Here is a 26078-nt window from a genome sequence, read left to right as displayed (position 1 = left end):
GGGCAATATTGAGGGATAATTATTATTATTATTATTATTATTATTATTATTATTATTATTATTTATTCCCCCCCTGCCAGAGCCGGGCTGAGGGCGGCTAACACCAGTAAAATTACAGTGTAAACATAATAGGGAAGAAAAAAACAATTTAAAATACAGGTTAAAATGCAATTTAAAATGCAGTCTCATTTTAAAAGTAGCCCATTGATCAAAACCATAAGGGGAGGGAGACATAAGGGTCAGACTGAGTCCAGAGGTCAGGCGGAAGGGGGAGGAGGGAAACATAAGGGTCAGATTGAGCCAAAACAAAGGCCAGGTGGAACAGCTCTGTCTTGCAGGCCCTGCGGAAAGATGTCAAGTCCCGCAGGGCCCTAGTCTCTTGTGCCAAAGCGTTCCACCAAGTCAGGGCCAGTACTGATAAGGCCCTGGCCCTAGTTGAAACCAATCTAACCACCTTGCGACTTGGGACCTCCAAGGTGTTGTCATTTGTGGACCTTAGGGTCCTCTGCGGGGCATACCAGGAGAGGCAGTCCCGTAGGTAAGTGGGTATGATGTGATGATGATTTGTAACCCACCTATCTGACTGGGTTGCCCCAGCCACCCTGGTCAGCTTCCTCACAGGGCTGCTGCTGTGAGGTGGCAAGGATGAACCATGCCCACGTCACCTCAAATGTGACTCATTGCACCTTCAGAGCACAAGCTCTGGGTTTGACTGAAATGAAAACAAATCTGGAGATTCGCTTACCATTCCCTTCCACTTCGTTGGAGAAGGCGTAGATTACCCTGCCCCGTAGAGCAGAGGCAGGGCTCGGTGCCTCTCTTGCGGTGGCCTCGATGGAGTTGTCTGCCATCGTGCGCACTGCCAGTGCCAGGACAGAGAGCGTCGTGGGCACCGCGGTGCCATCTCCCCTGTCGATGCTCGGCTGGCTGCCGCCACTGTCTCCTTCTTCCCCTCGCTGTCTCTGGAAGTAGCGCCCGTTCAGCCCGGAGTAAATGCTCTTTCGGGTAGATTCGGGAAGGCCAGCATGAGCCGGAGGAGCCTCAGTGCCAAAGGGGTGGCCTGCGTGAGGCACCGGGGGGAGGGCTGAGGTCGGACGCCCCTTGGGGATGTGGGTCCGGAACGGGGGCTGGGGGCTGAGTGAGCTGCTCCCTTCTGCGGTTCCATGCAGCCAAGTTGGAGAAGTTGGACGGGCAACGTCCTCAGGTTGTAAGCCATCGTCAGAGTCTTCCGGAGGAGGGGACTTGGTGATGCTTTGACCGGCTTTGGCTGACTCTTTGCCAACGGTCATCTCGCCATGCTCCTTCATCTCATCAACCAGAGTTTGGTCAGCTGTATCCAACGGATGTCCACCGTCCGCCCCACCCGGGATGGAGACGGTGAATGGTCTTGTAGATGTGGGACCTTCCAAATCCAAGGGGGTTGCCTTTGGGGCTGGTGCCGCCCTCTCCTCCCACGGATCCACAGACCCAGCCGGGAAAGCCGTCACCAGCTGCAGCTGCTCATCTTCTTCCAGGAACGGGACGGCGGCCTTCGGCGAGGGAGCGTAGGGATCCTTCGAGAGCTCTTTCGAGTCTCCCGACATGACGGCATCGTCGTTCTCCTTGGGGAAAAGCTCATTCAGCAGCGGCAAGTGGGAGTCGTGCTCCACCAAGACGTTCTCGATGCCTGGATCCTGGCTCCCCTCAGAGTCCTGATCCATGGGCTCCCGAGCCACCTGGCCGTGGTCAACGCCCAATGGGGCCGGGGCTGGTTTCGTGGGCGGCTGCCAGGCTGCAAAGAGAAGAAGAGAGGTATTAAAGATTATCTACAGAAATATTGTAAAATTAAGGAATGTTAGAAAGATGTTGGAATGAAGTTACATGGCTTTAGCAGAAATGTTATAAGGAATTAAGTATAATAGATTGTAATTGGATTAAAGGAAAAAATAATGTTAGAATTTGTTAAATGATAGGACAGAAGTTTGAGGAAGATGGAAAGGATTTGCTGAAACAAATAATCAAAGTGGAATACAAAAAAAAGGGAGGTGTGAGGAGGTCGCTGAAACAAGTAAAAGAAAGTTAATAACATTGAAAGTATAGGTTGTGTTTCTTTTTTCTTTTTTTAATTACTTTTCTTTTATTTTTGTTATGTATATGTGGTATTTTTGTTTTTATATTGTATTGTATGGTTTTGTTATGTTTGATTCTTTTTCTTTTTTCTTTCTGTAACTTTCAAAACTTTAATAAATATTAAATAATAAAAAAAATAGACCGCTTGGGTTTGAGGCTGACCTGTACGCAGTGCTTTTTTTTTTCTGGAAAAAAGGTGGGGAAACTCATCACAAAGTTTGTTTTTTTGTTGTGGGTCCAGGTGCAGTGCCACCCCCAGCCCCCAGGCAGCAGCTAAATGTAAAATGTGATTAATAAACTCAGCAGACAAATACAGTGGTACCTCGGTTTAAGAACAGCCCTGTTTACGAACTATTCGGTTTACGAACTCCACAAAACCGGAAGTAGTGACCCGGTTTGCGAACTTTATCTTGGTCTAAGAACGGAAACTGAACCCGGTGGAAGGGCACCGGCGGCGGGAGGCCTCATTAGGGAAAGTGCGCCTCAGTTTAAGAACGGACTTCCGGAACGTATTAAGTTCGTAAACCACGGTACCGCTGTATATGGATTAGAACTGGCCACAACTTTACTGAGTACAGATGGATTTTAGGATCAGGTATTGGGTGTATATCCATCCCAGCCCCCCCCCCCCCGACAAATAAAAATACTTACTCTATTTTAAAAATGTAAGGGAAGTCAGTTCCCCTGTGTTCCTGCTCAAGAAAACTCCATTCTAACTTTCTCAGAGCCTTAAAAAAGTTTCATCTTCCTAGCCACAATCTCCTGCCCTCTGAGGCATTTAGTGCATAAGAATTGCTGTCCTGGGTCAGGCCCCAAGATCAGTGGCCCATCAGATGGTCCAGGGGGAAGCCCACAAGCGGGGATGGAGGCGACAGTCACCTCAGAACCCCTCCGGTAACAGAGGTAGATTGCTCCTGAACGTGGAGGTTTTGTGGGAGAACAGAAAAATGTAAGGAAAGCCTGTTGGACCAGGCCAGTGGCCCATCTAGTCCAGTGGCCTCTTCTCTCAGTGGTTCTCAGGGGGAACCAGCAAGCAGGATCTGACCCCAAGAGCAGGACTCTGTCTTCCTGCAGTTCCAGAAACTGGTATTCAGAAGCATTCCAGAGCCGAGCCGTTGTGGCTGGTAGCCATCGATAGCCCTCTGCTTCTCCAATCCTCTTTTAAAGACATCCAAATTGGTGGCCATTGCTGCCTCCAGTGGGAGGGAGTTCCACAGTCTAACTCTGCGCCGTGTGAACAAACCTTTCATTTTATCTGCCCTGAAACTTAACATTCAGCTTCAGTTGATGCCCATGAGTTCGTGTGTTAGGAGAGAGGGAGGAAAGTTCTCCACTTTCTCCAGGCCATGCAGAATTCTCCCTCTCCAAATTGATTCTTGCGTTGCAGAGGGTTGGACTAGATGACCCTTGGGGGTCCCTTTCAACTCTACGATTCTGATTCTATGCTTCCTGTTAATTAGCTGTGAGAACAGGCAAGGAGAGACGTGGAGAATAGGAAAGAGCTGGATTTACGATGCTCACGCACTCCTGCCCACCCCTCCAGCCCCGGCTGGCTCCCCCCCCCCCATGATACTGCTGCTATACAAGTACAGGCGCTTTGTTTTATTAAAAGGAAGAGAGTTTGGAAATGCCATTTTATGCTCTGCCTCATGCCAAGGGTGTGCTCATAAATCAGCCGGCATCGCCAAAGGCAACTTCCGCAGTCGCTTGGGCCGATGAGAAGAAAATTGCATCCCAGTGTCCCCTGACCACTTCCCAGCTCCAAATGCGTCTGGAATGATTGTACCTTAAATTGTGTCACCTCAGAGAGGAGGGGCTGCAGGGAGTGGGGAGACGGTGGGCTGTGGGAGGGGCCTGGCAACTCCATTGCAGCACGCAGGATTTGAGCGTGGGAATAAATAAAAAAATAATAAATATTTTTTTATTTATACCCCGCCCTTCCCGGTTCAGGAAACCCAGTTCAGGGCGGCTAATAACAAATTAAAAACACTTAATTGATGCTACAAAAAACAGCATAAAATATGGTATAAAATGTAAATAACAATAAAATCAGAATTCAAAAATCAATTTAGGGGGGAAATCCATCCAATAAACATTAGATGATCACCAGGGCTAGCTGGCTAAATTAGTCCTATTTGGGCCAACGAGGAGACCAGGAGAGAACCAGCTGTGGGATCCCAGAGTGGGTAATCTTCACAAAAAGGGGAGGGGGAAGGGGAGGGAAGGAAGGGGAACAAAAAATCAGGCCAGGTTCAAATTGAAAGCCAGGCAGAATAGTTCTGTCTTACAGGCCCTGCGGAAGGAGGTTAAATCCTGCAGGGCCCTGGTCTCATGGGACAGAGCATTCCACCAGGTCGGAGCCATCACTGAGAAGGCCCTGGCCCTGGTGGAGGAGAGTCTGGCTTCCTTAGGGCCCGGGACCTCTAAACTATGGTTTTTCATGGACCTTAAGGTCCTCTGTGGGCAGACCAGGAGGGGCGGTCCCGTAAGTACGGGAAGTCTCTGCCTTCTTCCATCCCCTGTCTAGCCAAAGGGTTTTCATAAAATTACTCCGCTGGGAGCATTTTGGCCTGGGGGTTCACTGATATGCGAATGACACCCAGCTCTACCTCTCCTTTAAATCAGAACCAGTGAAGGCAGTGAAGGTCCTGTGTGAGTGTCTGGAGGCGGTTGAAGGATGGATGGCAGTCAACAGATTGAGGCTGAATCCTGACAAGACAGAAGTTCTGTTTCTGGGGGACAGCGGGTGGGCAGGTGTGGGGGACTCATTGTTCTTGAATGGGGTAACTGTGCCTCTAAAGGAGCAGGTGCGCAGCCTGGGAGTCATTTTTGACTCACAGCTATCCATAGAGGCGCAGGTCAATTCTGTGTCCAAGGCAGCTGTTTACCAGCTCCATCTGAGACCCTGCATACCTGTTCCCTGTCTTGCCAGAGTCGTGAGTGCCCTGGTTATCTTCTGCTTGGACTACTGCAATGCGCTCTACCTGGGGCCACCTTGGAAGGTGACTTGGAAACGGCAGCTAATCCAGAAAGCAGCAGCCAGACTGGTGACTAAGAGTGGCTGCTGAGACCATAGAACACCGGTCCTGAAAGACTTACATTGGCTCCCAGTACGTTTCCGAGCACAATTCAGAGTGTTGGTGCTGACCTTGAAAGTCATAAACGGCCTCAGCCCTGTGTACTTGAAGGAACATCTCCACCCCCATTGTTCAGCCCAGACACTGCTGCATCTTGTGGGAGAGAGGGCCAGCTTGTGTGGACAAGGGCCAGCTTTCATCTGCCCTGAATATCCTCCAAGCAACATCATTTCATTGGAAGGAGGGAAATGAAACAATGCCGAAATGACGACAGAGTTGTTCAACAAAGAGCAAATCCTCTGTGCTGTATTTTACATACAGTATTTGCATTTCCACTGCTCTGTGTTTTGATTTTTCTCAGTGTTTGCCACAAGCTGCTTTGGTCACAGCTTGCTGCAGGAAAAGCACCATAAAACTTAAACTCAACCAATAGATCCAACCTTTGTAGCAGTAGGCATCGAACTTGGAAGCTGGATCTGGGAAGCCCGTCCGGTTTGAGAACTGGTAGACTGTCCGGACGCCAGGCTCGTCCCCTCCGCACTTCTTCCGCGGGATCCGGATAGGGTAGCGGATGCTTCCGTCAGCCAGCCATCCTGGGTCGCACTGGTCCAGCCCTTCTCTCCAAGCGAGGTACAGCTGCCCTGCAGTCGCCAGCCGAGCCCCTCGGCTCAGGCAGTGCTTCTGAGCCATCTGAAACGTCAGCCGTCCGGGGCTGGAGGCATAAAACACCTTTCCTGAAAGCAGGGGATGAAAAAAGGTTCAAATTGCATTGCTATTTCGTATACACACCACTTGGCTGCCCCCCCAAATCCCCTCAAACAAACCACTCAAAGCGGTTTGCAGAAACTTAAAGCAATAAAGTGATCAGGGAAACATACTATTATTATACAATGCAGAGGAATTACGATGGGAATTAGTGGAGGTAAAGCTAATTATTATTAACAACAACAATTTGAGGTTCCCTCTTGGATTTTTTGTTGGGAGAAGAAGTGAATGATGCAGCGACACTTTGACTAAAAAGAAATGAGGTTTAACTGAAATTGGAGAAGTTGAACTGAGTCCTTTTTCTAATGTAAAGTAGCAGGAGGAGAACAGAAGCAGCCCCTTTTGGTCCTTGGTGTTTCTTATCTCTCTCGTCTCCCCTCCTCTTTTTTCCTTTCTGTTCTTGTTCTCTTTCTCTCTTCCCTCTCTTTCTTGTCTTTTCGATTCTATTTGTCCTAGGTATTCCTTAAGTGTGTTGTGAAAACTTCAGTAAAAATCAGTTTGAAATACGATGATGATGATCAGTGGCGTAGCGTGGGGGGTGCAGGGGGGGGCGGCCGCACTGGGCGCAACATATGGGGGTTAGGGTTAGGGGGCGCAAATCCACGGGTTAGGGGGCACAAATTACTTGCCTTGCCCCGGGTGCTGACAACCCACGCTACGCCACTGATGATGATGAATAAACATACAAAAAGTTGAAATTCCCAGACAGGTTAAAGTCCACATCATTTTTCTAAAGCATCTGGGCAGACTTGTCCAAACAAGAATGCTTTTAGCAGGCACCCAAAAGAATACAGGGAAGGCACCTGCTTGATATCGATGGGCAACGAGTGCGAGTGCTGCCACACTAAACGGTCTGAGTTGATGCACTTATATCATAGAATCACAGAGTTGCAAGAGACCCTGAGCATCACTGAGTCCAGCTCCCAGCAATGTAGAAACATGACGCTGTCCAATGTGGGGATCAAATCCACGACCCTGGTGTTACCAGCACCAGTGGCGTAGCGTGGGTTGTCAGCACCCGGGGCAAGGCAAGTAATTTGCGCCCCCTAACCCATGGATTTGTGCCCCCTAACCCGTGGATTTGCGCCCCCTAACCCTAACCCCCAGATGTTGCACCCAGTGCGCCCGGCCCCCCCTGCACCCCCCACGCTACGCCACTGACCAGCACCATGCTCTAACCGAGTTGTTACTGGCACGTTTGCTCCTCTGGTCTCCTTTGGGAATCACAGAATCACAGAATTGTAGAGTTGGAAGGGACCACAAGGGTCATCTAGCCCATCACTCTGCAATGCAGGAATGAATGAATTTTATTATTACGGGCACAGACCAGTTCTGGCTCACTTACAGTATCAGGAAAATCATAAAACACAACAGGAATACATTGAATTGCAATTGGGTATAACAGAGACAATACAGATATAGCGGCAGTTAAAAATATATATTAAATCTTGATCACTAAAATACAACCTAAAATTGTCATTTAAAACCTTAATCATTTTGGTAGTACAGCTTGTTCCCTAAGCTTTATGGCAGACGCACAGAATTTGGCCACCCTGAGCATGATCTCTAGATCCTTGTCACTCTATCAGGAGTTTTAGACACTGAAGTTCAGACCCATTTGGAGATTTTTGTGTAACAGGAGTGATAAATACCGAGCGTATATCCCTGTAGAAATGGCAGCATAACAAGGCATGAGAGACAGTTTCTACCTCCATCAAGCTGCAGGGACAGACTCATTCCACATATGGTTTACCTTCGAATCTGCCCTGCAATAAGGCAGGTGGCAGCACGCTGAATCTAGCGAGGGTAAATGACCATCTGTATTTGGGTATTTGTAATTTTGATAAATAATTTGCTGGGGTAAATCCTCTCCCATTATCTTTTATTGCTGGGTGTTTATTTACCTTGTTCATGTGGCATTGCTGTTCCATATGCCAATTTTTTTGGTGGATTATTGCTCTAGCTTTCTCATAACCTACAGCTATCAGGGCCTGTGGGGAAGCAATGCAGGAATCACAGCTAATGGAGAGAGCTTTCTCCTCCCTGAATGGGTCCAATCCTCTTTTAAAGCCATCCAGGTTGGTGGCCATGACTGCTTCCTGTGGCAGAGAGTTCCAGAGTTTAACTCTGTGTTGTGTGAAGAAGTCCTTTCTTTTCATCTCTCTCGTTCGCTTTTTCTTGGAACTTAAAAGTCCCAAACACTGCAACCTTTCTAGAGTCACTCCATCCCCTTGATCATTTTGGCTGGCAGCAAAGTTGCCCAAGGTGGGGGTCCAGGGCGACCCCCGCCTTCACCCTCGGCCTTGAGTGAGCTTCAGAGAAGCTTCTGCCAGACTCTGAGGTTCCTATGTATCTTAAACAACCATCATTACTTAAGGAACAAAGCCAAGACAGGATAAGTTACCCTTTTGTTCGATTGTTCCCTTCTCCAGCGGAGACAAAGAGGAACTCGAGCGTGGCCAATTTATCAAAGCGATGCCTGCTCGCGATTCCCCCTCCGGGATCTCGGGAGAAGCCTGCGATGGTTTTTTGATGGTGCCTTTCATTTCATTAGCAAAGCTGTCTCGGGCTGTTGAAATGGGCCGTTTCTGCTCATCGTGACTGAGGATCAACCCTAGGCAACGATCCATCAGTGCTCCCTTGGGTTTGCGTGTGTGTTTTATTTCTAAACAGGCTGAGGATTAAAATCTTCTCGGGCTGTTTTCAGAAACACGGCTTGGCTGTCTGGGAACCTTTCTTCTTGACATCCAAAAGGCAGAAAATGTCCCAAAACAGAACAAAACTGGGCTTTGGTGTTTGATAAAGGGGGCTGCAGGTTACGGCCTCTTGGCAAATGCTGGATTAAGGGGTAGTGGTGAATCCAGACCCTCCAACATTTCTGTGGTCTAAACCACAGAGCCTAGGATTTGCCAATCAGAAGGTCGGCGGTTCGAATCCCCGCGACGGGGTGAGCTCCCGTTGCTCGGTCCCTGCTCCTGCCAACCTAGCAGTTCGAAAGCACGTCAAAGTGCAAGTAGATAAATACCATATTTTTCGCACCATAGGACGCACCGGAGAATAGGATGCACCTTGTTTTAGAGGGGGAGAACAAGAAAAAAAAAATCTCCCCCTCTCTGCCCAGCGCCCCTTCAGCGAAGCGGCAGGAGGCGCTGCACAGAGAGGGGGAGAATTTTCCCCCTCTTGTTTTCCCGCTCTAAAACAAGGTGCCGTTTAAGGTGTGTTCAGTCGCCTTCAGGCGGCTACCTTGGAAGCCTGGAGAGCAAGAGGGGTCGGTGCGCACCAACCCCTCTGGCTCTCCAGGCTTCCGGTTCCTTTCGACCTGCTCTTTGGGGCTGGCAGGGGGAAGCCCACCACCAGCCCCAAAGAGCAGGTCGGGGAGCAGCGGAAAGGCACAGCGGAGAGGCTCCTGCCATAGTCGCGCGTCACCTCTCCAGCTGGGAGAGAGTCGCGGGGCTATGGCTTCTTTAGCCCCACGCGGGCTATCCCGGCTGGAGAGGTGGCACGCAGGTATAGAGGCTCCTGCCATAGCCATGCATCACTTCTCCAGCCAGGAGAGGGTCACGGGGCTATGGCGTCTTCGCTCCATAGGACGCACACACATTTCCCCTTCATTTTTGAAGGGGGAAAAGTGCGTCCTATAGAGTGAAAAATACGGTAGGTACCACTCTGGCGGGAAGGTAAACGGCGTTTCCGTGCTCTGCTCTGGTTCGCCAGAAGTGGCTTAGTCATGCTGGCCACATGACCTGGAAGCTGTACGCCGGCTCCCTTGGCCAATAAAGCGAGATGAGCGCCACAACCCCAGAGTCGGCCACGACTGGACCTGATGGCCAGGGGTCCCTTTACCTTTACCTTTAAGGAAAAGCATGACATTCTGGGATCAAATAAGAAACAGGGACGGCTTCTGTAAATCTGGGGCTGTCCCTGGAAAACAGGGACACTGGGAGGGTCTGTGAATCAGAAGGTGGAATCTGCAGATAAGTCTGGGGTTTGCATTGCAATCACTGGGGCGGTGGACTGGAGTTGTGGGGTGCTACTTCCTATTGCTATACTTGCTTGTGATGCAGATGTAAGAGAAACCTGCTGGATCAGGCCCAAAGGGGGCCCACCAGGTCCAGCATCCTCTTCTCACAGATGCCCCACTGCAGAATCCGAGCACCAAAGCCCTCTCCTCTCCTGCAACTGTGATTCGGAAGCCCTGCTGCCTGCGATCGTGGTGAGCAGCCATCCATAGCCCTATTCTTCATGAATGGATCCAATCCTATTTTAAAGCCATCCAAGTTGGTGGTCATCACTACCTCCCGGTGGAAGGGAGTTCCACAGTCTAACGCTGTGAAGTCCTTTCTTCTGTCTGTCCTGAACCTTCCAACATTCAGCTTCGTTGGGTGTCCGTGAGTTCTGGCATTACGAGAAATGGTTAAAAGCTAATATCTATCCACTCCATGCATGCTTGTTTTTGAATTATTATTGTTATGCAAGAATCTTTTGCCCATTGTGGGGCTTGAGCCCATGACCCTGATTTTAAGAGTCACATGATCTATCAACTGAGCTATCCCAGGAATAGCCTGTTTCCCTTTAGGAAGGTTATTTGGCATAATCATAGAACTGTAGAGTTGAAAGGGACCCTGAGGATCATCCAGCCCAACCCCCTGCAATGCAGGAAAAGGCAGCTGTCCGATACAGGGATTGAACCTGCAACCTTGGCGTTATCAGCACCATGGTCTAAGCAGATGAGCTATCCAGGCTAATGCTTTGGCTCTCTCTTTCTCTCTCTCTCCCACATTTCTTCTTGAAGGAGAAATCTGGACCCATAAATTTATTTCTCTTGCATGATGCCGGAAGTTAGCACTGAAGAGGCAGTGGTGGTCTGGTGGTTAGAATGTCAGACTAGTAACCCAGCACCTGAAGCTCACTGGGTGACCTTGGGCCTGCCACTGCCTCTCAGCCTAGCCTACCTGACTGGGTTGTTGTGGTGGTGAGAGAACTACATATGCCACTTTAAGCTGCTAGGAGAAAAGGTATCTTATAAATGCACAAAATAAATAATGGTAAATGAATAAGGTGTCAACCCACTGAAAACAATGAGCACGACTGCTCTGAGCAGGATTAGCTGGGAGCAACCCAAAGTAAGATTCTAGGCCTCATGATTTTCAAGCATAATGGGCATGGTTATCTTAGAGGTCCATTAACTTCAATGGGGCTTGCTCCGGGGAGAACTCGCTTGGCAACAATGCTCTGCACCCATTGCTTGTCCAAGAAACTGCATTGCAAAATTCAGAGAGGTCCGGATTTCAAAGGAGGGCTGTGGTTCTGTTTCCAAAAGTGCTGGCTGCGTATATTTCGCCCTCTGCCCCGTTTGCACGGGCCGTACTCACCCCGAAGCTCCTTCGAGTAGCAGTAGACATCGTAGGCCTCCCCAGGATCCCGCTCCCCATAGCTCCGGACTCCCGGGAGGGTGTTGCGATCCCCGTAGCAGCCAGGCCTCGAGAGGGTGATGGGGTACCTGTGCCAGGAAGGAGCAGGGGAACGTTGGATGGGAGGGAAGATGGAGGGGGAGCACTGCAAGCCAGGATTCTCCCAGAATCCTTTGCCAAAGGAAAAGAGCTGGTTGGATGGAGTTCCAGCAGCTGGAATGCCTTTGAAGGGAGGGTGGAAGAACAGATCAGGGGGGCAACCCAGGGAGAGGAGGGGGAGAGGGAAATGGGGGTGGGAGGCAGGACAGGGAGCCCACCTTGGTATCAGCACGTATCAAAATTACTCAGCAAAGGGTCCCTATTTGTTTCCCCCAGCCTCCCTCTTGGAAGCTACGAAAGAAAGGCAGACTCTCCAATGTTTCTCGGATGAAAATAGGGACACCCTATTTTCCTGTTCAGGGAAGTTTTTAATGTGTGATGTTGTGTTGTGGTTTTACTTCTTTTTTTGTGGGGAGCTGCTCAGAGTGGCTGGGGCAACCCAGTCAGATGGGTGGCATAATATGTTGGAGGCTTCCAACATATATAAAAACATAATAAAACATTAAACAGATTCCCTATACAGTGGACGCTCGGGTTGCGAATGTGATCCGTGCGGGATGCACGTTCGCAACCCGCAGAGTTCGCAACCCGCGTCTGCACACATGCGGGTTGCGATTTGGCGCTTCTGTGCATGCGCAAAGTGCAATTTAGTGCTTCTGCGCATGCGCAACCGCCGAAACCCGGAAGTAACCCGTTCCAGTACTTCCAGGTTTTGGAGGTCTGCAACCCAAAAAAAGGCAACCTGAAGCGGCTGTAACCCGAGGTATGGACTGTAAAAGGTTTGCCTTCAGATGTCTTCTAAAGGTTGTGATTTACTTATCTCCTTGGCTTGGGGGTCGCATAACTCCAGACCCTCCAACACTTCTCAGATGAAAATAGGGACGTCGTCGTAAGGAAAAGCGGGACATTCTGGGATCAAATCAGAAACTGAAACAGCTTCTTTAAATCCAGGACTGTCCATGGAATATAGGCACACTTGGAGGGTCTGGAAAGGTTGCATCTTAGGACCAGAGCTTTATTAGACTGTTTCTCACTTTATTAGATTGCTGAAAGAAAATGAGAAGATTAGAGGGCCACCTTGTCCAGCTTGCTGTTCTCCCAGGGGCCAACCAGGGCTCCCAATGGGAACGCCATAAGCAGGATCTGAGAACAGCAGAGAAACTCCCCTCTTGCCGCTTCCAGGAACAGGGATTCAACGATAGACTGCCTCTGATGCTGGAGATGATGTAGCTGCCTTGTTTATTATTATTTTTTTAATTTAGTAATCCATTTATTTAATGTACCTATTTATTAAATGGATCTACCGCTTGGGGTTTATTTTCTGTTTAAAATTAACAACCTCAAAGTGGTTTACAAAAAGAATGACGCAATCAGAAAAAAAACCCTCAAAAAACTAAAGCACATCAACGGTTGAGATATCTGCACAGAATTGCCTAACCAAAAATGTTTTAAGCAAAAAGGCGCCTGCGTGATATCAATAGCCAGCAAGTTTCAAAGTGTAGAAGCCACCTACAGGTAGCTACTGACAACCTAGGAATTTTTATATTCCTTCCCCGCTTTAAAGCTGTCCCAAATTGGGGGACAAATTGACGTATTAACCGGTGGCAGAATTGAGACAGGAAATCAGGATTGCTCCTTATAAATCAGAGAACGGTGGCAGATGCCTTCTCCATGTACCTGACAGTGCGGTCAGAGAGCCACCCTGCGTCGCAGTTGTCATAGCCATCCTCGAAGGCCACTTGGAGGTGGTCAGGGGAAGCGATGACAGCCGAGTTCTCCTCGCATGCCTTCTGGGCCTCTGGGAAGGTCAGCGCGTAGCGGTTGCTGGCAGCTCGGTAGTGGAAAACCACACCTGGGCGGGCAAGGAAATGGGCACAAGAGGGTGTAAAATTCCTAGGCACCTATCCTGAGGACCTTCGTGGCATTGCTTGCTTTATATTTTTCACTTCCTTCTAAGAGCTGGTTTCAGTACCCTTTAGCAGTCAGGCAGAGCAAGAGCCAGCAGTAAATCACACTCTTCAAGTTGGAGTTAACTCTTTGTTAGCAAAAACACGATCTGCACAGACTTGGCTGAGCATCAGGCCTAATCAGCACAGCCGCTCATCCCCAGCAGGTCTTGCTCCCATGAAGCAGTTACCGAGACTGAGGGTCCCTGCCTCCCCACAGACGTCTAAGTCCTCTCCTTTCCAGCACTTTCCCCAAGCAATCAGAGACTGGGCCTGCATGCAGCCAACCTCTCCCCCTCTCTTTTCATTCAGAGGGGGAAGGAGAGCTTGTTGCAGCAGGAGGGGGAGACATCCGTGACTCTTCACCAGCCTAACCCATCTCTGTCTTTTCTCCCGCTTCAGCCTCTCCCCACTCACTAAGTCCTGTTACCTCTTCAGTTCCTAACACCTCCTTCTTCCAGGCTTCTCCTTCTTCTCCCTCTGACCACTCATCACTGTCCCACCACCCCTCCCTGGGCTCTGAGCCTTCTTCCCTTGGGGGTTCCCCAGCTGTTTCCTCCCACCATGAGTCTGCATCCAACCAGTCCATGACATCAGACCCCTTGAGGAACTGTGGAGGTGCCACTACTGAAAAGGCCCTGTTCGCTGAAGAGACCGGCCTCGTTTCAAACAAGCAAGACCAGGACAAAAACTCCCTCTTAAGAATCCGCTGCTACTGGAAAAAGTTAAATCTTTCAGCAGAGAATATTCATTTGAATGATATACCTGTTGTATGGAAATTAACAATGGGACAATGGAAATGGATTCTATGCACCCTAATGGTGGCCAAGAGACTGAAACTGATGAATTGGAAAAATAAAGATATGATACCACTTAATCAATGGACCGACAATATGACAACACTTGCAACTTATGAATGGACTGCTTACAGACGTAGACTTTGTTCGGACAAATATGACAACATTTGGAATAAGTTTTTACAGAATGTAGTAGGGTATTAACATCTAACATAGATATTAGGATAATAACACCATATCAATTTATATCAAAATCTATTGGAGTATATTACCTTGCATTCTTGTTTCTCTCTTTTTCTTATATTTGTTCTCCCCCCTCACTTCCCACCCCCTTTGCATCACTTTATTTCCTTATCATTGAAATTCTTTCAATACAAGTATTATTATTTTTAAGAATGCACTACTATTGCAGATGCTTCTCACCTGTGACTTCCAGGGGCACCAGGTCCTGCTCGTCGTGGATCCCTGCCACCACCTCACAACGGTAGAGCCCGGCGTCGCTGGCTCGGGCGGCTGAGAGCAGCAGGGTGGCATTGTGGCGCCAGGCGGGGTACCCAGGCAGAGAGACCCTCCCCTCGTAGCCTTTGGAAACCTTCACCACGTTGTCCTTGGCCACCAGGATGGAGACATCCTCCGGCTGCCCCGAGGCTGACTGGACCTTGCTCCACTTGATCCGAGGGGGGTCAGGCGGTGCGTTGGGCCCAAGGGAGGCGGGCAGCCGCAGGAGGAAGAGGCAGGGCAGGGCAACGGGCTCCGCCAGGCCAACCCGGAGAGGCTGGTGGTGGACTTTGTTGATATGGATCACCTTCGCATTGTCTTGGGAGCCTACAAGGAAAAGATGGATTTGTTTTGCGGCATTCTCTGAGGAGCGCAAGGTGGCATGCGTCGTTCTCTCTCCCGCTCCCAATAATAAACCTGCAAGGAAGATGAGGCTGCGAGAGGCAGCGACTGGTCCCCAAGGTCACCCTGCAGGCTTCGTGGCTGAGTGGGGATTCAAACCCTTCTCTCTCCCAGCTCTTGGTCCTCATCTAGTCCCTACAACAGCCCGGAGAGGTAGGTTGGACTGGGAGAGGCAGGTCACCCTAACCCCAAGCTTCATGGGACAGTGGGGATTTGAACCCTGGTCTCCCAGTTCCTAGTCCAATGCTCTAACAATTATACCTTGCTGGCTCCAGCTTAGTCATACTTGGAACAAGTCAGCTAAAATCAATAGGTTTTTGGACTTCCTTTTGAAAACCAATTTGGAAATTACAAAAGAACTCAACATTTAAATAAATATCTAAAAGTAGAAAATTTCTCATTACAACCTTGCTAGTGATGTTAATTGCTTACAATTTTGTAATGAGTGTAATTAGAATTGGAAAATGTACAAATGCAATGATATAAAGGTTAATTTTGAAAGCCATGAGGCTGGAGGGAAGGAAGTCGATAGGCTCTAAAGAGCCAGGGACGTAAAGTGGGTTGTAATGATGTGAATGTATATTATTAAATGGAAATAAATAAAATTTATATATAAAAAAGAAAAGAAAAAGAAAACCAATTTGGTATTTTGTAACAAAAAGATATTTTCACCTGCATGGTACTTTGATGTATTTGCTGCCTGCATTGAAATGTAAGTAAAGCTTCTTTGCTTTTCGTTACTAAAACGTGTGGTGCATTCTTAGCAACTGGGACAGAGAAGAGAAGGTGAGCAGTCCACAGATAGAGGGGTAAAAAGGCACAATTGTCTAAGTCCTTGCTTCCAGCAAGTTGCAAAAGCACACAAGTTTTTTTACTGTGCTAAAAGGGCTTCACAGCCTGTCTCACTCATTTGGTTAGAGCATGATGCTGATAATGTCAAGGTTGCAGGTTCAGTCCCTGTATGGGACAGCTGCATATTTCTGCATTGCAGAGGTTTGGACTGGATGATCCTCAGGGTCCCTTTCCAGCTCAACAGTTCTATTCTACTCTCATATTTCTCCCACCCACAGGAGGTTTAAATTTTAATTTGCAGATTTAATCCTCAATCCCTCCACATCAATCTGGAGGGACGCTGGCTTTCACCCTCCCAAGAAAAGGCATTCCCCACACCGCCTGGAGGACAGTGGGCCAGAGAAGGCTGCCTTAACTGGTCACAGAAGGGAATTTTTTGCAGCAGTGAAAAGCACCGCTCTGTGGACTTTGCAACCGGTGAAATTAATCATCTCCGTGGCTGCGACGGACACCCTTGCTCCTTCTGAGCATTGATTTTCTGCTGCAGCCAGCTGGACCCAATTATAGGATGAGGGGGAGGGTAGCCAGAAAGGGTGGAGGGAGTTAAAAAAGAGGGAGGAGAAGAAACAAAAGGAAATTGAATGGATAGTTCTGAAGCCAAGATGAACCAGACAGCTTGGCTCTCTGGGACCATACAGCTCCCTGCTGCCCTTTTACAAGCAATAAGGGCAGCTCGGTACCCTGTTTTTCAAAGCCCAGGCTAGAATGCCAAGTTACTGAAACTGCACTCCAGGGTTTCTCACATGCATCCTGACACTCGGCTGCTAGGTGCCCCATCCAGGAAAGGGAGGGCTGTGCCGTGCAATGGTTAGCACCGCTCCAGATCTCCCGCAAATTTCCTCCATGGCAATTAAGGATGCGTCATTCTGCAATGTGGTTAATTGATCTTAACTTTTTGATGGTTTTATTGTGTGGGGTTTTTATTGCTGTAAACACTTGTGTCTCTCTCTCTGTGTGTGTGTGTGTGTGTGTGTGTGTGAGAGAGAGAGAGAGAGAGAGAGAGAGAGAGAGCGCAATATACAAACACTTTTATAAACAAAAACATAGTAAGTGGTTTGGCCTTCTATGAGAATGCAAGAAGAGCTCTGCTGGATCAAGCCTAAGGGGGCCCATCTAATCTAGCATCCTATCATAGAAACATAGAATTGTGCAGTTGGAAGGGACCCCCGAGGGTCATCTAGTCCAACCCCCTGCAAGGCAGGAATCTCAACAGCAAGGCAGGTTAGGCTGAAAGAGACCCATGTGGTTTTCGGCAAGCCAGACCATTCCTTACCCTCCAAGTGCCCCAATTTTCCAGGGACAGTCCCGGAATTACAGAAGCCATCCCAGATTCTGATCTGATCCCGGAATGTCCCGGTTTCCCTTTTCCTCTATGGAGAACAATTGAAAGTGGTTTGTGTGTAGGTGCAGAAAGAGATCCTGTTTCTACAGAAAATGAAATCCCTGAGCTAAATGAAGGAAATGGTGAAGCTGGCATACGAAGCCCTTCCTATATTTTTGGAAGAAAATGTCACCAATCCACCTTAAATTCTTTACAGTGGTATTTTGGCTCTCAGGTGCCTTGGCACTCATACAACTTGGAACCCAAATATTGCAAACCTGGAAGTAAGTGTTCTGTTTTGGGAACATTTTTCGGAAGCCGAACGTGCTCCGTTTTGAGTGTTACACTTCCATTTTGAGTGTTACACTGAAGTCTGTCTGTTTTTACTATTCATTTTGCGTTTTTGTTTTTGTGGCTTTTTTGTTTTGTTTTTGAGACTGTGTAGAACCCAGTTCAGCTACTGATTGTATGACTGCAGTACGTTGTTTATTGCTTTCATTTTACGGATCAATGGTCTTGTTAGTAAAATTCATGTTAAATGGCTGTTTTGGGGGTTGTTTTTAAAAGTCTGGAATTGATTAATCCATTTTGCATTACTTTCTATGGGAAAGTGCACCTTGGTTCTGGAACACTTTGGTTTTGGTACGGACTTCTGGAACAGATTAAGTTTGAGAACCAAGGTACCACTGTAATTGCAATGTTTCCGCAGCCAGTCATTTCTAGGGTAACATGGGGAGTGTTGATTCCTTTATGGCAAATGGAGCCTTGCCCTGTCTACTCAGAAGTAAGCCCCATTGTATTCAGTAGAGCTTACTCCCAGGTAACTTGGTCAAGACTGGGCTGCCTTACACTGCGATCCTAAGCATTTTCACTCAGAACTAAATCCCACTGAGTTTAATAGGATTTTCTGTCTAGCATGTTCCTGATCATTCTCAGTTTCTTCTCCTTCTCCTTCTTCTGTTGTTGTTGTTGTTGTTGTTGTTGTTGTTGTTGTTGTTGTTGTTGTTGTTGTTATATCCTGCTTTTTCTCCTGACAGGGACTCAAGGCAGCTCAAATCCTATATCCTATTTCCTGCCATTTATCTGTGGAAGGTTTTGCACACAATCCCTTCCTTCACACATTTTCCCTTCACAACAACCTTGTGAGGCAGGTTCAGCGGAGAGGTTGGAGTTGGCTCAAGGTGACCATTGCTGATGTGTCCACGAGGTCTACATGTGCAGGAGAAGCTTCCTGATGTAAAATGTTGTCATTTAGTCGTTTAGTCATGTCCTCCTCTTCATGACCCCCTGGACCAGAGCACGCCAGGCACTCCTGTCTTCCACTGCCTCCCGCAGTTTGGTCAAACTCATGCTGGTAGCTTCGAGAACACTGTCCAACCATTTTGTCCTCCATCGTCCCCTTCTCCTTGTGCCCTCCATCTTTCCCACATCAGGGTCTTTTCCAGGGAGTCTTCTCTTCTCATGAGGTGGCCAAAGTCTTGGAGCCTCAGCTTCAGGATCTGTCCTTCCAGTGAGTACTCAGGGCTGATTTCCTTCAGAATGGAGAGGTTTGATCGTCTTGCAGTCCATGGGACTCTCAAGAGTCTCCTCCAGCACCAGAATTCAAAAGCATCAATTCTTCGGCGATCAGCTTTCTTGATGGTCCAGCTCTCACTTCCATACATCACTACTGGGAAAACCATCGCTTTAACTATACGGACCTTTGTTGGCAAGGTGATGTCTCTGCTTTTTAAGATGCTGTCCAGGTTTGTCATTCCTTTTCTCCCAAGAAGCAGGCATCTTTTCATTTCGTGACTGTTGTCACCATCTGCAGCGATCATGGGTGTCCCTATTTTCATCAGAGAAATGTCGGAGAGCATTGCCTGGTTCATCTGCCTCACTGTCATCTGCGCTGCCCTGAGATGCTGTGAGCTATTTCCCTTCCCCAAGTCCTCACTGCTCAGAGAGGCATCACAACATAACCCTGTTGTCTTTAGCGTGGGGAGGATAAATGTCAGACCAGGAAGTCAGAATTTTGGCCCAGATATTGGATCTGTTCAGGCACAGAATGGCAGAAATGGTGGTGGGGGGAGGTGAAACACCCTGCCTGACACAACTTGGCAGAGGAATTGAGATTCTTTTTTTCCTTTTCCTATTCTCCTGTGCATCATTCCTTATTCATGCCTGTCTTCCAGTTACCATTAATACTTAATTACCCGTACATTATGTGATGCTTATGGCTGGCAGGTCGTTTGCAGCTTGTTTGTTTACAGTGGGTTGCGGGGGGGGGGGGGGGGGGCGTTAGGAGGGGACAGAAAACAGATCCCAGATTCTTGCCTGCAACTACAAGGTTTTCCCAAACCCAGGCTTCTTCTCCCAAGCAGGATCTTGTCCCTAAGATCTCTCCTAGGAAGAAAAGCTGCAGCAGCATTTGGGATTCTTTGGATTAGGCTTATAAGAGGCAACTTGATAGAAATTTATAAAATTGTGCAAGGTGTAGAGGAAGTGGACAGGGGAAACTGGAACTCATAACACTAGAACCAGGCCGTCCCAGTGTCCAGTGGCGTAGCGTGGGGGGTGCAGGGGGGGCCGGCCGCACCGGGCGCAACATCTGAGGGTTAGGGTTAGGGGGCGCAAATCCACGGATTAGGGGGCACAAATCCACGGGTTAGGGGGTGCAAATTACTTGCCTTGCCCCGGGTGCTGACAACCCACGCTACGCCACTGCCAGTGTCCCTATTTTTACTGGAGAAATGTTGGAGGGTCTGGAGTTATGCAGCCCACAAGGCAAGGAGATAAGTAACTAGACAACTTGAAGGCAGCCCTGCAGAGGGAAGTTTTTTAACGGTTAATGTTTCATTGTGTTTTTATATATGTTAGGAGCCACCCAGAGTGTCTGGGACAACCCAGTCAGATGAGCAGGGTATAATAAAATTATTGTTATATTGAATTTTGTTGTTGTTGTTGTTGTTGTTGTTGTTGTTGTTGTTGTTGTTGTTATATACGACATTCCTATCCTGGATGTTTTAGCAGAGATTCCTGCATTGCAGAGGGTTGGACTAGATGACCCTCAGAGGTCCCTTCCAACTGTATGATTCTCCTATTGTACGATTCTGTTTTCATCAGAGAAATGTTGGAGGGTATATAAGATCTCTCTTTGGAGGAAAAGCTTCTGCAGTGTTTGGGGCTTTTTAGCTTAAAGTAAAGGTGAGTAAGGGGCAACAGGATAGAAATTTATAAAATTCTGCATAGCAGCCATAGAGGAAACTAGAACTCATAACCCTAGAACTTGTGAACATCCAATGAAGGTGAACGTTGGAAGATTTAGGGCAGAGGAAAGAAAGCAGCCAAGAGTTGCATTGTGCATGGCAGGGAGAGAGTGGGTGGAGAAAAGCCTTTCTCCCTCTCTCTAAGAGTGGAACTCGAAAGCTGAATGTTGGGGAGTCAGGACGGATAAAGAAAGAACTTCTTCATACGGCACAACTATGGAACTCCCTGCCACAGGAGGCGGCAAGGCCACCACCAACTGGGATGGCTTTAAAAGAGGAGGGGATAAACTCAGGTAGCAAAGGGCTATTGGTGGCTCTGCTCTGCCTCCACAGTTGGGGCAGCCGTGCTTCTGAATCCCAGTTGCTGCAAACCATGGGATGGGAGTGGGCTCCTGTGCCTGGATCCTATTTGTGGGCTCCCCTTTGGGGCACCTGCTTGGCCACTGCAAGAGCAGGAGGCTGGGCGAGATGGGCCATTGCACTGATCCAGCAGCCAGGCTCTTCTCATGCTCTTGAGGAGCCTCCAAGCCCAGAGGCAGTCTATCTCGATCCCCAGGTTCTTAAGGGTATTTGGCCAGATCTGGCTGCCACTCCTTATTTTCTTGCCTTACAGACCAGAAGGAGCAAGATGCATGTATTGCAGGCCACAAACAGTGTTCCGTCTAGGTCAGGGGTCAGCAACCTTTTTCTGCTGGGGGCCGGTCCACCATCCCTCAGACCTTGTGGGGGGCTGGACTATATTTTTTTTTGGGGGGGGGAGAGAATGAACGAATTCCTATGCCCCACAAATAACCCAGAGATGCATTTTAAATAAAAGGACACATTCTACTCATATAAAAACATGCTGATTCCCAGACTGTCCGCGTGCTGGATTGAGAAGGTGACTGGGCCGGATCTGGCTCCCGGGCCTTAGGTTGCCTACCCCTGGTCTAGGTGCTCACAGGAAGCTGGCAAGCAATGCCTGAAGGAAGCAGCTTCCCTTTTCCTCTTCTTTTTGGCCACAGATCCCAGATTTGGAGGGAGGGGAAAGCTTTCCTACTTGTTGCTAGAAGTACGGAACTTCTCCCAGAAGCACCCCCCCCCCCATGCAGGTGGCATTCGGAAATAGGCTTCTCCTGGAAATGGAAGTTCCATTTAGCTGCCCTGATTAAATCAATAGGTGACAAACAGAGTCAGACTCTTACAAGAGCAATTCTTGATTGTGCAAATGAATGCCACATCTAATAAATGCGTTTTTAGGGCAGTGGGAAGAGAAAGAGAAATGAAATTGTCCCATTTCATTTTATTTTTTAAAAAATACTGCTTAATGCCCTGTTCCTCACCACATCTAAGCAGAACTTACCCACAACAGAAAAAGGCAGGAGAAGATATCCAAGCAGGACCCAACAGCCAGCAACATCCATTAAATGGACCATCCTTAATCTGGAATAGCAACAACAACAAATCTTATTGATCCTCATCATTTTATTATTATTACATTTATACCCCATCTTCCCTCCCAAGAGCTCAAGGGGCTGCACAGATGGGCAGGGTATAAATGATAAAATTATTGTTATTATTATTACATTGTTCTCCTGCTCCCTGTTTTATTCTCGCAACGACCAGGCCAGGCTGGGAGACTGTGGCTGGACGCACATTGACTGTGGACCTCTCCGATAAAAGTGAATGTGGTCGCTCTCCCCAACTCCTTTGATCTCATCCTCATGCCAAACCCACAAGTTCCACATGGTGAGTTGGGGTTTTAAAAACTGGTCTCCCAGGTCCTGATCTAACTACTACTCCAAACTCCCCCCAAGGCATGTCACTATGCCTGTTAGCGCACAGGGAAGTAGAGTCAACGGAGGCCTAAGCTCAGCCTCTGCCTGCCTGCCTGCCATCCTACCAAAAACCACTCTATGGTTCCCTCGCTGCCATCTTCCCCCTCTTCCGCCTCCGTTTACCCTAAGCAGAACTCAGGAGGTACCTATCTCAGATCCACCTACCTCTGTGTTGCTTTTTGAGGTCCCTCCCTCTCTCTAGATATATCTCACATCCATTTCTCTATCTATCTAGAGCAGTATATAATTTAATAAATAATAGTGGTAATAATAATCATGCATTGCAGAGGGTTGGACTAGATGACCCTCAGGGTCTCCTCCAACTCTGCAATACTATTCTGCCTGTCTATTTCCCTCCCTATCTCGCCATCAATCTACTTTTTTATCTAATCGCTCTCTCTCTCTCTCTCTCTCTCTGTGTGTCTCTCTCTACTTAATCTACCAGCTAGCTAGCTAGTATCAGAGCTGATCATAGGAGCCAACTCCTAGAGCAGGCATAGGCCAACCTGGCCCTCCAGATGTTTTGGGACTACAACTCCCATCATCCCTAGCTAACAGGACCAGTGGTCAGGGATGATGGGAACTGTAGTCCCAAAACAGCTGGAGGGCTGAGTTGGCCTATGCCTGTCCTTGAGGCTGAGATCCCTTCACACACACACACACACACACACACACACACACAGACCCCCAATGAAATATTTTAGGGGGCCCTGGCCATTCACATGGTGTGTGTGGACCACATCAGGTGAGCGATAGTGTGGAGCAGGGCTTACCTGCCCCTCGGCCCCCAATATTTTATTTACGTTGGCACCCCTGGGGCTGACTCAGGGCCTTACAATCCTGAGCTATGGTTCTGAACGAAGGCAAACAACCTTTTCTCACCCAAAAGGTTTTGATCCACCTTCCTTCCTTTTTTTAAAAAAGGCTTGGATCATTCTGATTCCAGCAGCATCTGACAGCCTTTTTTTCTTTTCTGGAGTGGAATTGCGAAGAGGGAGAGAGAGAGAGAGCAAGATGCGCGGTCTGGTGGGAGGGGAGGGGGCCCTTTCATGTCAAGGCAAGTTTTTCTCTCCAACTGCAAATCCCACCCCCCCCCCATCAGAGCGCCCTCCGCCGCGACTCCTCCTCGCATCAGCCGCCTCACCTCCTGCGAGTTCAAAGCGCAACCAGGCGGCGGCGCTTGGCAAACGGGGCGCGTATCCGAGCCCCCCCCCCCCCGAGAATTTGCTTTGAGGGCTTCTCCAAAGGAGACAGCTCCCTCCCTGGGGAATGCGAGGTGCTTGTTGTGGGTTACAGGAGGCCACGGAATTGCGTGTGCGTGTGAACGCTTCTCCCTTGAGCTCGGAGGCCCAAGGCCCTCTGAACGCCACTTGCTGGGAATCGAATACATATTTTAAGACATTTTCTTTTATATTGTCGACTCCCCATCCCATTTTCCGTGATGTTTTTATTACCACCACCACCCTTTTGCTACTCCCTGCATTCCCTCTTTTTTTAACATAGTCATAAGTCAAAAACCTTTAATTCTTTCTGTTGCTCAAAGTTCGGAACATGGGAATTGCAAGGTTGTTGCAGTGCCTGGGTCCTGCTGGGGGGACGACGACGTCCCTTTGGGGGCTTGTGGCTGGCCACTGTGGTGACAGGAGGCTGGGATATGACGCACGCCCTTGGGCCTGGCCCAGCTGAAGGGATCTTCTTATTTTCTTGTGATTCCTAATTGGAACCAGGGAGGAAGGTCAAGGAAGGGAGTATTCCTTCAGAGCATCTCCACCCCCATCGTCCAGCCCCGAGACTGAGGTCCAGCTCTGAGGGCGTTCCGGTAGTTCCCTCCCTGCCAGAAGTGAGGTTACAGGAAACCAGGCAGCGGGGCCTTCTTGGTGGTGGCGCCCGCCCTGTGGAACACCCTCCCGTCAGATGTCAAAGAAATAAAGAACTTATCTGACTTTTAGAAGACATCTGAAGGCAGCCCCATACAGGGAAATTTTTAATGTTTGGTGTTTTATTGTGTTTTTATATATGCTGGAAGCCACCCAGAGTGGTTGGGGCCACCCAGTCAGATGGGTGGGGTTCTTGTTTAGTCGTTTCCGCCTCTTCGTGACCCCCTGGACCAGACCACGCCAGGCCCTCCTGTCTTCCACTGCCTCCCGCAGTTTGGTCAAACTCATGCTGGTAGCTTCAAGAACACTGTCCCACCATCTCGTCCTCTGTCGTCCCCTTCTCCTTGTGCCCTCCATCTTTCCCAACATCAGGGTCTTTTCCAGGGAGTCTTCTCTTCTCATGAGGTGGCCAAAGTACTGGAGCCTCAGCTTCAGGATCTGTCCTTCCAGTGACCACTCAGGGCTGATTTCCTTCAGAATGGAAGGTTTGATCTTCTTGCAGTCCATGGGACTCTCAAGAGTCTCCTCCAGCACCCAAATAATAAAATTATTATTAATTATTATTATTAAGGAAGGAGCGAGTCAGCGTGGTTAGTGTGTCAGACAGTGATCTGTGAGAGACTGGGGTTCAAATCCTGCACTCAGTTTTGAAACTCACTGGGTGACCCCAGAGGACCTGTCCCAATCTCTCAGCCTGACCTACCTTGCAAGGTTGTTGTGGGGCTTCAGTGAGGAGGTGTAGAAAGAAGCTTCTCTAGGAGCTCCTTGAAGGAAAAGGTGGGAGATAAAGGAAGGCCATAAAAGAGCCCCTCAGGGGAGAGACATTAAGCAGCGCCTTCCTCTTCGGGCCCATCAACGCTAATTATTTGTGATGGAAAAGCGGAGCCTGTCTCCCTTGTCTCCAAGAAAGTCAGAATTTGCATTTCAATGGGGATTGGGGGGGGGGCATCCAGGCACTCTGAGTGAGTGATAATGCAGCCCTTCCGCGTGTGGTTTTCCCCTGGGGAGGGAAGGGGTGGGATGGTCGGTGGTGAAATTCATTTCTTCCCTGCTCTCCCCGCAAGCGACTTCCGAATCAAAGCCACGTCGCTCTCAGAGCCTGGAGATTCAACAAGGAATCAATAATAGCAATCAACAGCAATTAAAAAAACAAAGGCTGGGCTATAGATCAGTGGCAGGAGCAGAAATAGCCCCCCCCCCCCATTTTCTATGCGTGCCACTTGAAGATACGGCGGTTGAGGCTGCAGACAACCCAAAAGGTTGAAGGAACATTCAAAAGATGCAAGGCTCGCTCCCAGCACAGTTCTCTCCCCTCCAAACAGTCCCGAAAACCGTAGTCTACCCTCTCGCCAAGCTACAATTCCCAGCACCCTTAACAAACGACAGTTCACAGGATTCTTATTTTGGGGGGGGATGGGAGAGCGGGACTCGCCTATTTATTTCATGAAATGTATAAATAAACAAACCTCAAAGCAGTTTACAACTCAAAAAATCATCAAGAAGAGAAATCAACAACAAAAATGTTTTAATGAGGCTGGGGTATTGTTTAGTGAGGGGTTGCTGTTATTGATACTATCTTTATTTTAGTTCTCGTTACAATTTGTGTTCAAATTGCTCAGTTTGAACAATCATTTTTTAATGATTTATTTATTGTTTATGTGCTTTTTCATGTAGTAAGCCACAGTGAGCATGGCTTGAACTATGGGAAGGCATCACACTACTAATACTAATTAATGCTAATGCTACTAATAATTTTATTATTTATTCCCTGCCCATCGAACTGGGCTAATAAACCATCAAACAATAAAAGCTTCCCTATACAGGGCTGCCTTTTAGACGTGTTCTGACAGTCAGGCAGT

At 48.4% G+C, this 26078-nt stretch overlaps 1 protein-coding gene across 2 annotated transcripts in view; it reads right to left on the bottom strand.

Annotated features, from left to right (window-relative positions):
• Positions 1-26078, bottom strand: part of NCAN (neurocan) — a 250113-nt gene that overhangs the window by 19979 nt on the left and 204056 nt on the right. The window contains exons 2-7 of one of the 2 annotated variants that reach the window (XM_079960438.1): positions 21868-21950; positions 14628-15029; positions 13139-13313; positions 11324-11451; positions 5627-5920; positions 746-1771 (exon numbers count right to left, since the gene is read on the bottom strand). In XM_079960438.1, coding sequence (XP_079816564.1) covers positions 746-1771; positions 5627-5920; positions 11324-11451; positions 13139-13313; positions 14628-15029; positions 21868-21940 — 2098 coding nt within the window. In that variant the 5' untranslated portion in view covers positions 21941-21950. The remainder of the gene's footprint in view (positions 1-745; positions 1772-5626; positions 5921-11323; positions 11452-13138; positions 13314-14627; positions 15030-21867; positions 21951-26078) is intronic. The other variant, XM_079960439.1, reaches the window with a different exon arrangement.

This window comes from Podarcis cretensis, assembly GCF_951804945.1.
Source record: "Podarcis cretensis genome assembly, chromosome: 18".
Lineage (NCBI taxonomy): Eukaryota > Metazoa > Chordata > Lepidosauria > Squamata > Lacertidae > Podarcis > Podarcis cretensis.
Note: the sequence above shows the minus strand (reverse complement) of the source record. Positions and strands in the feature narration are given on the sequence as shown.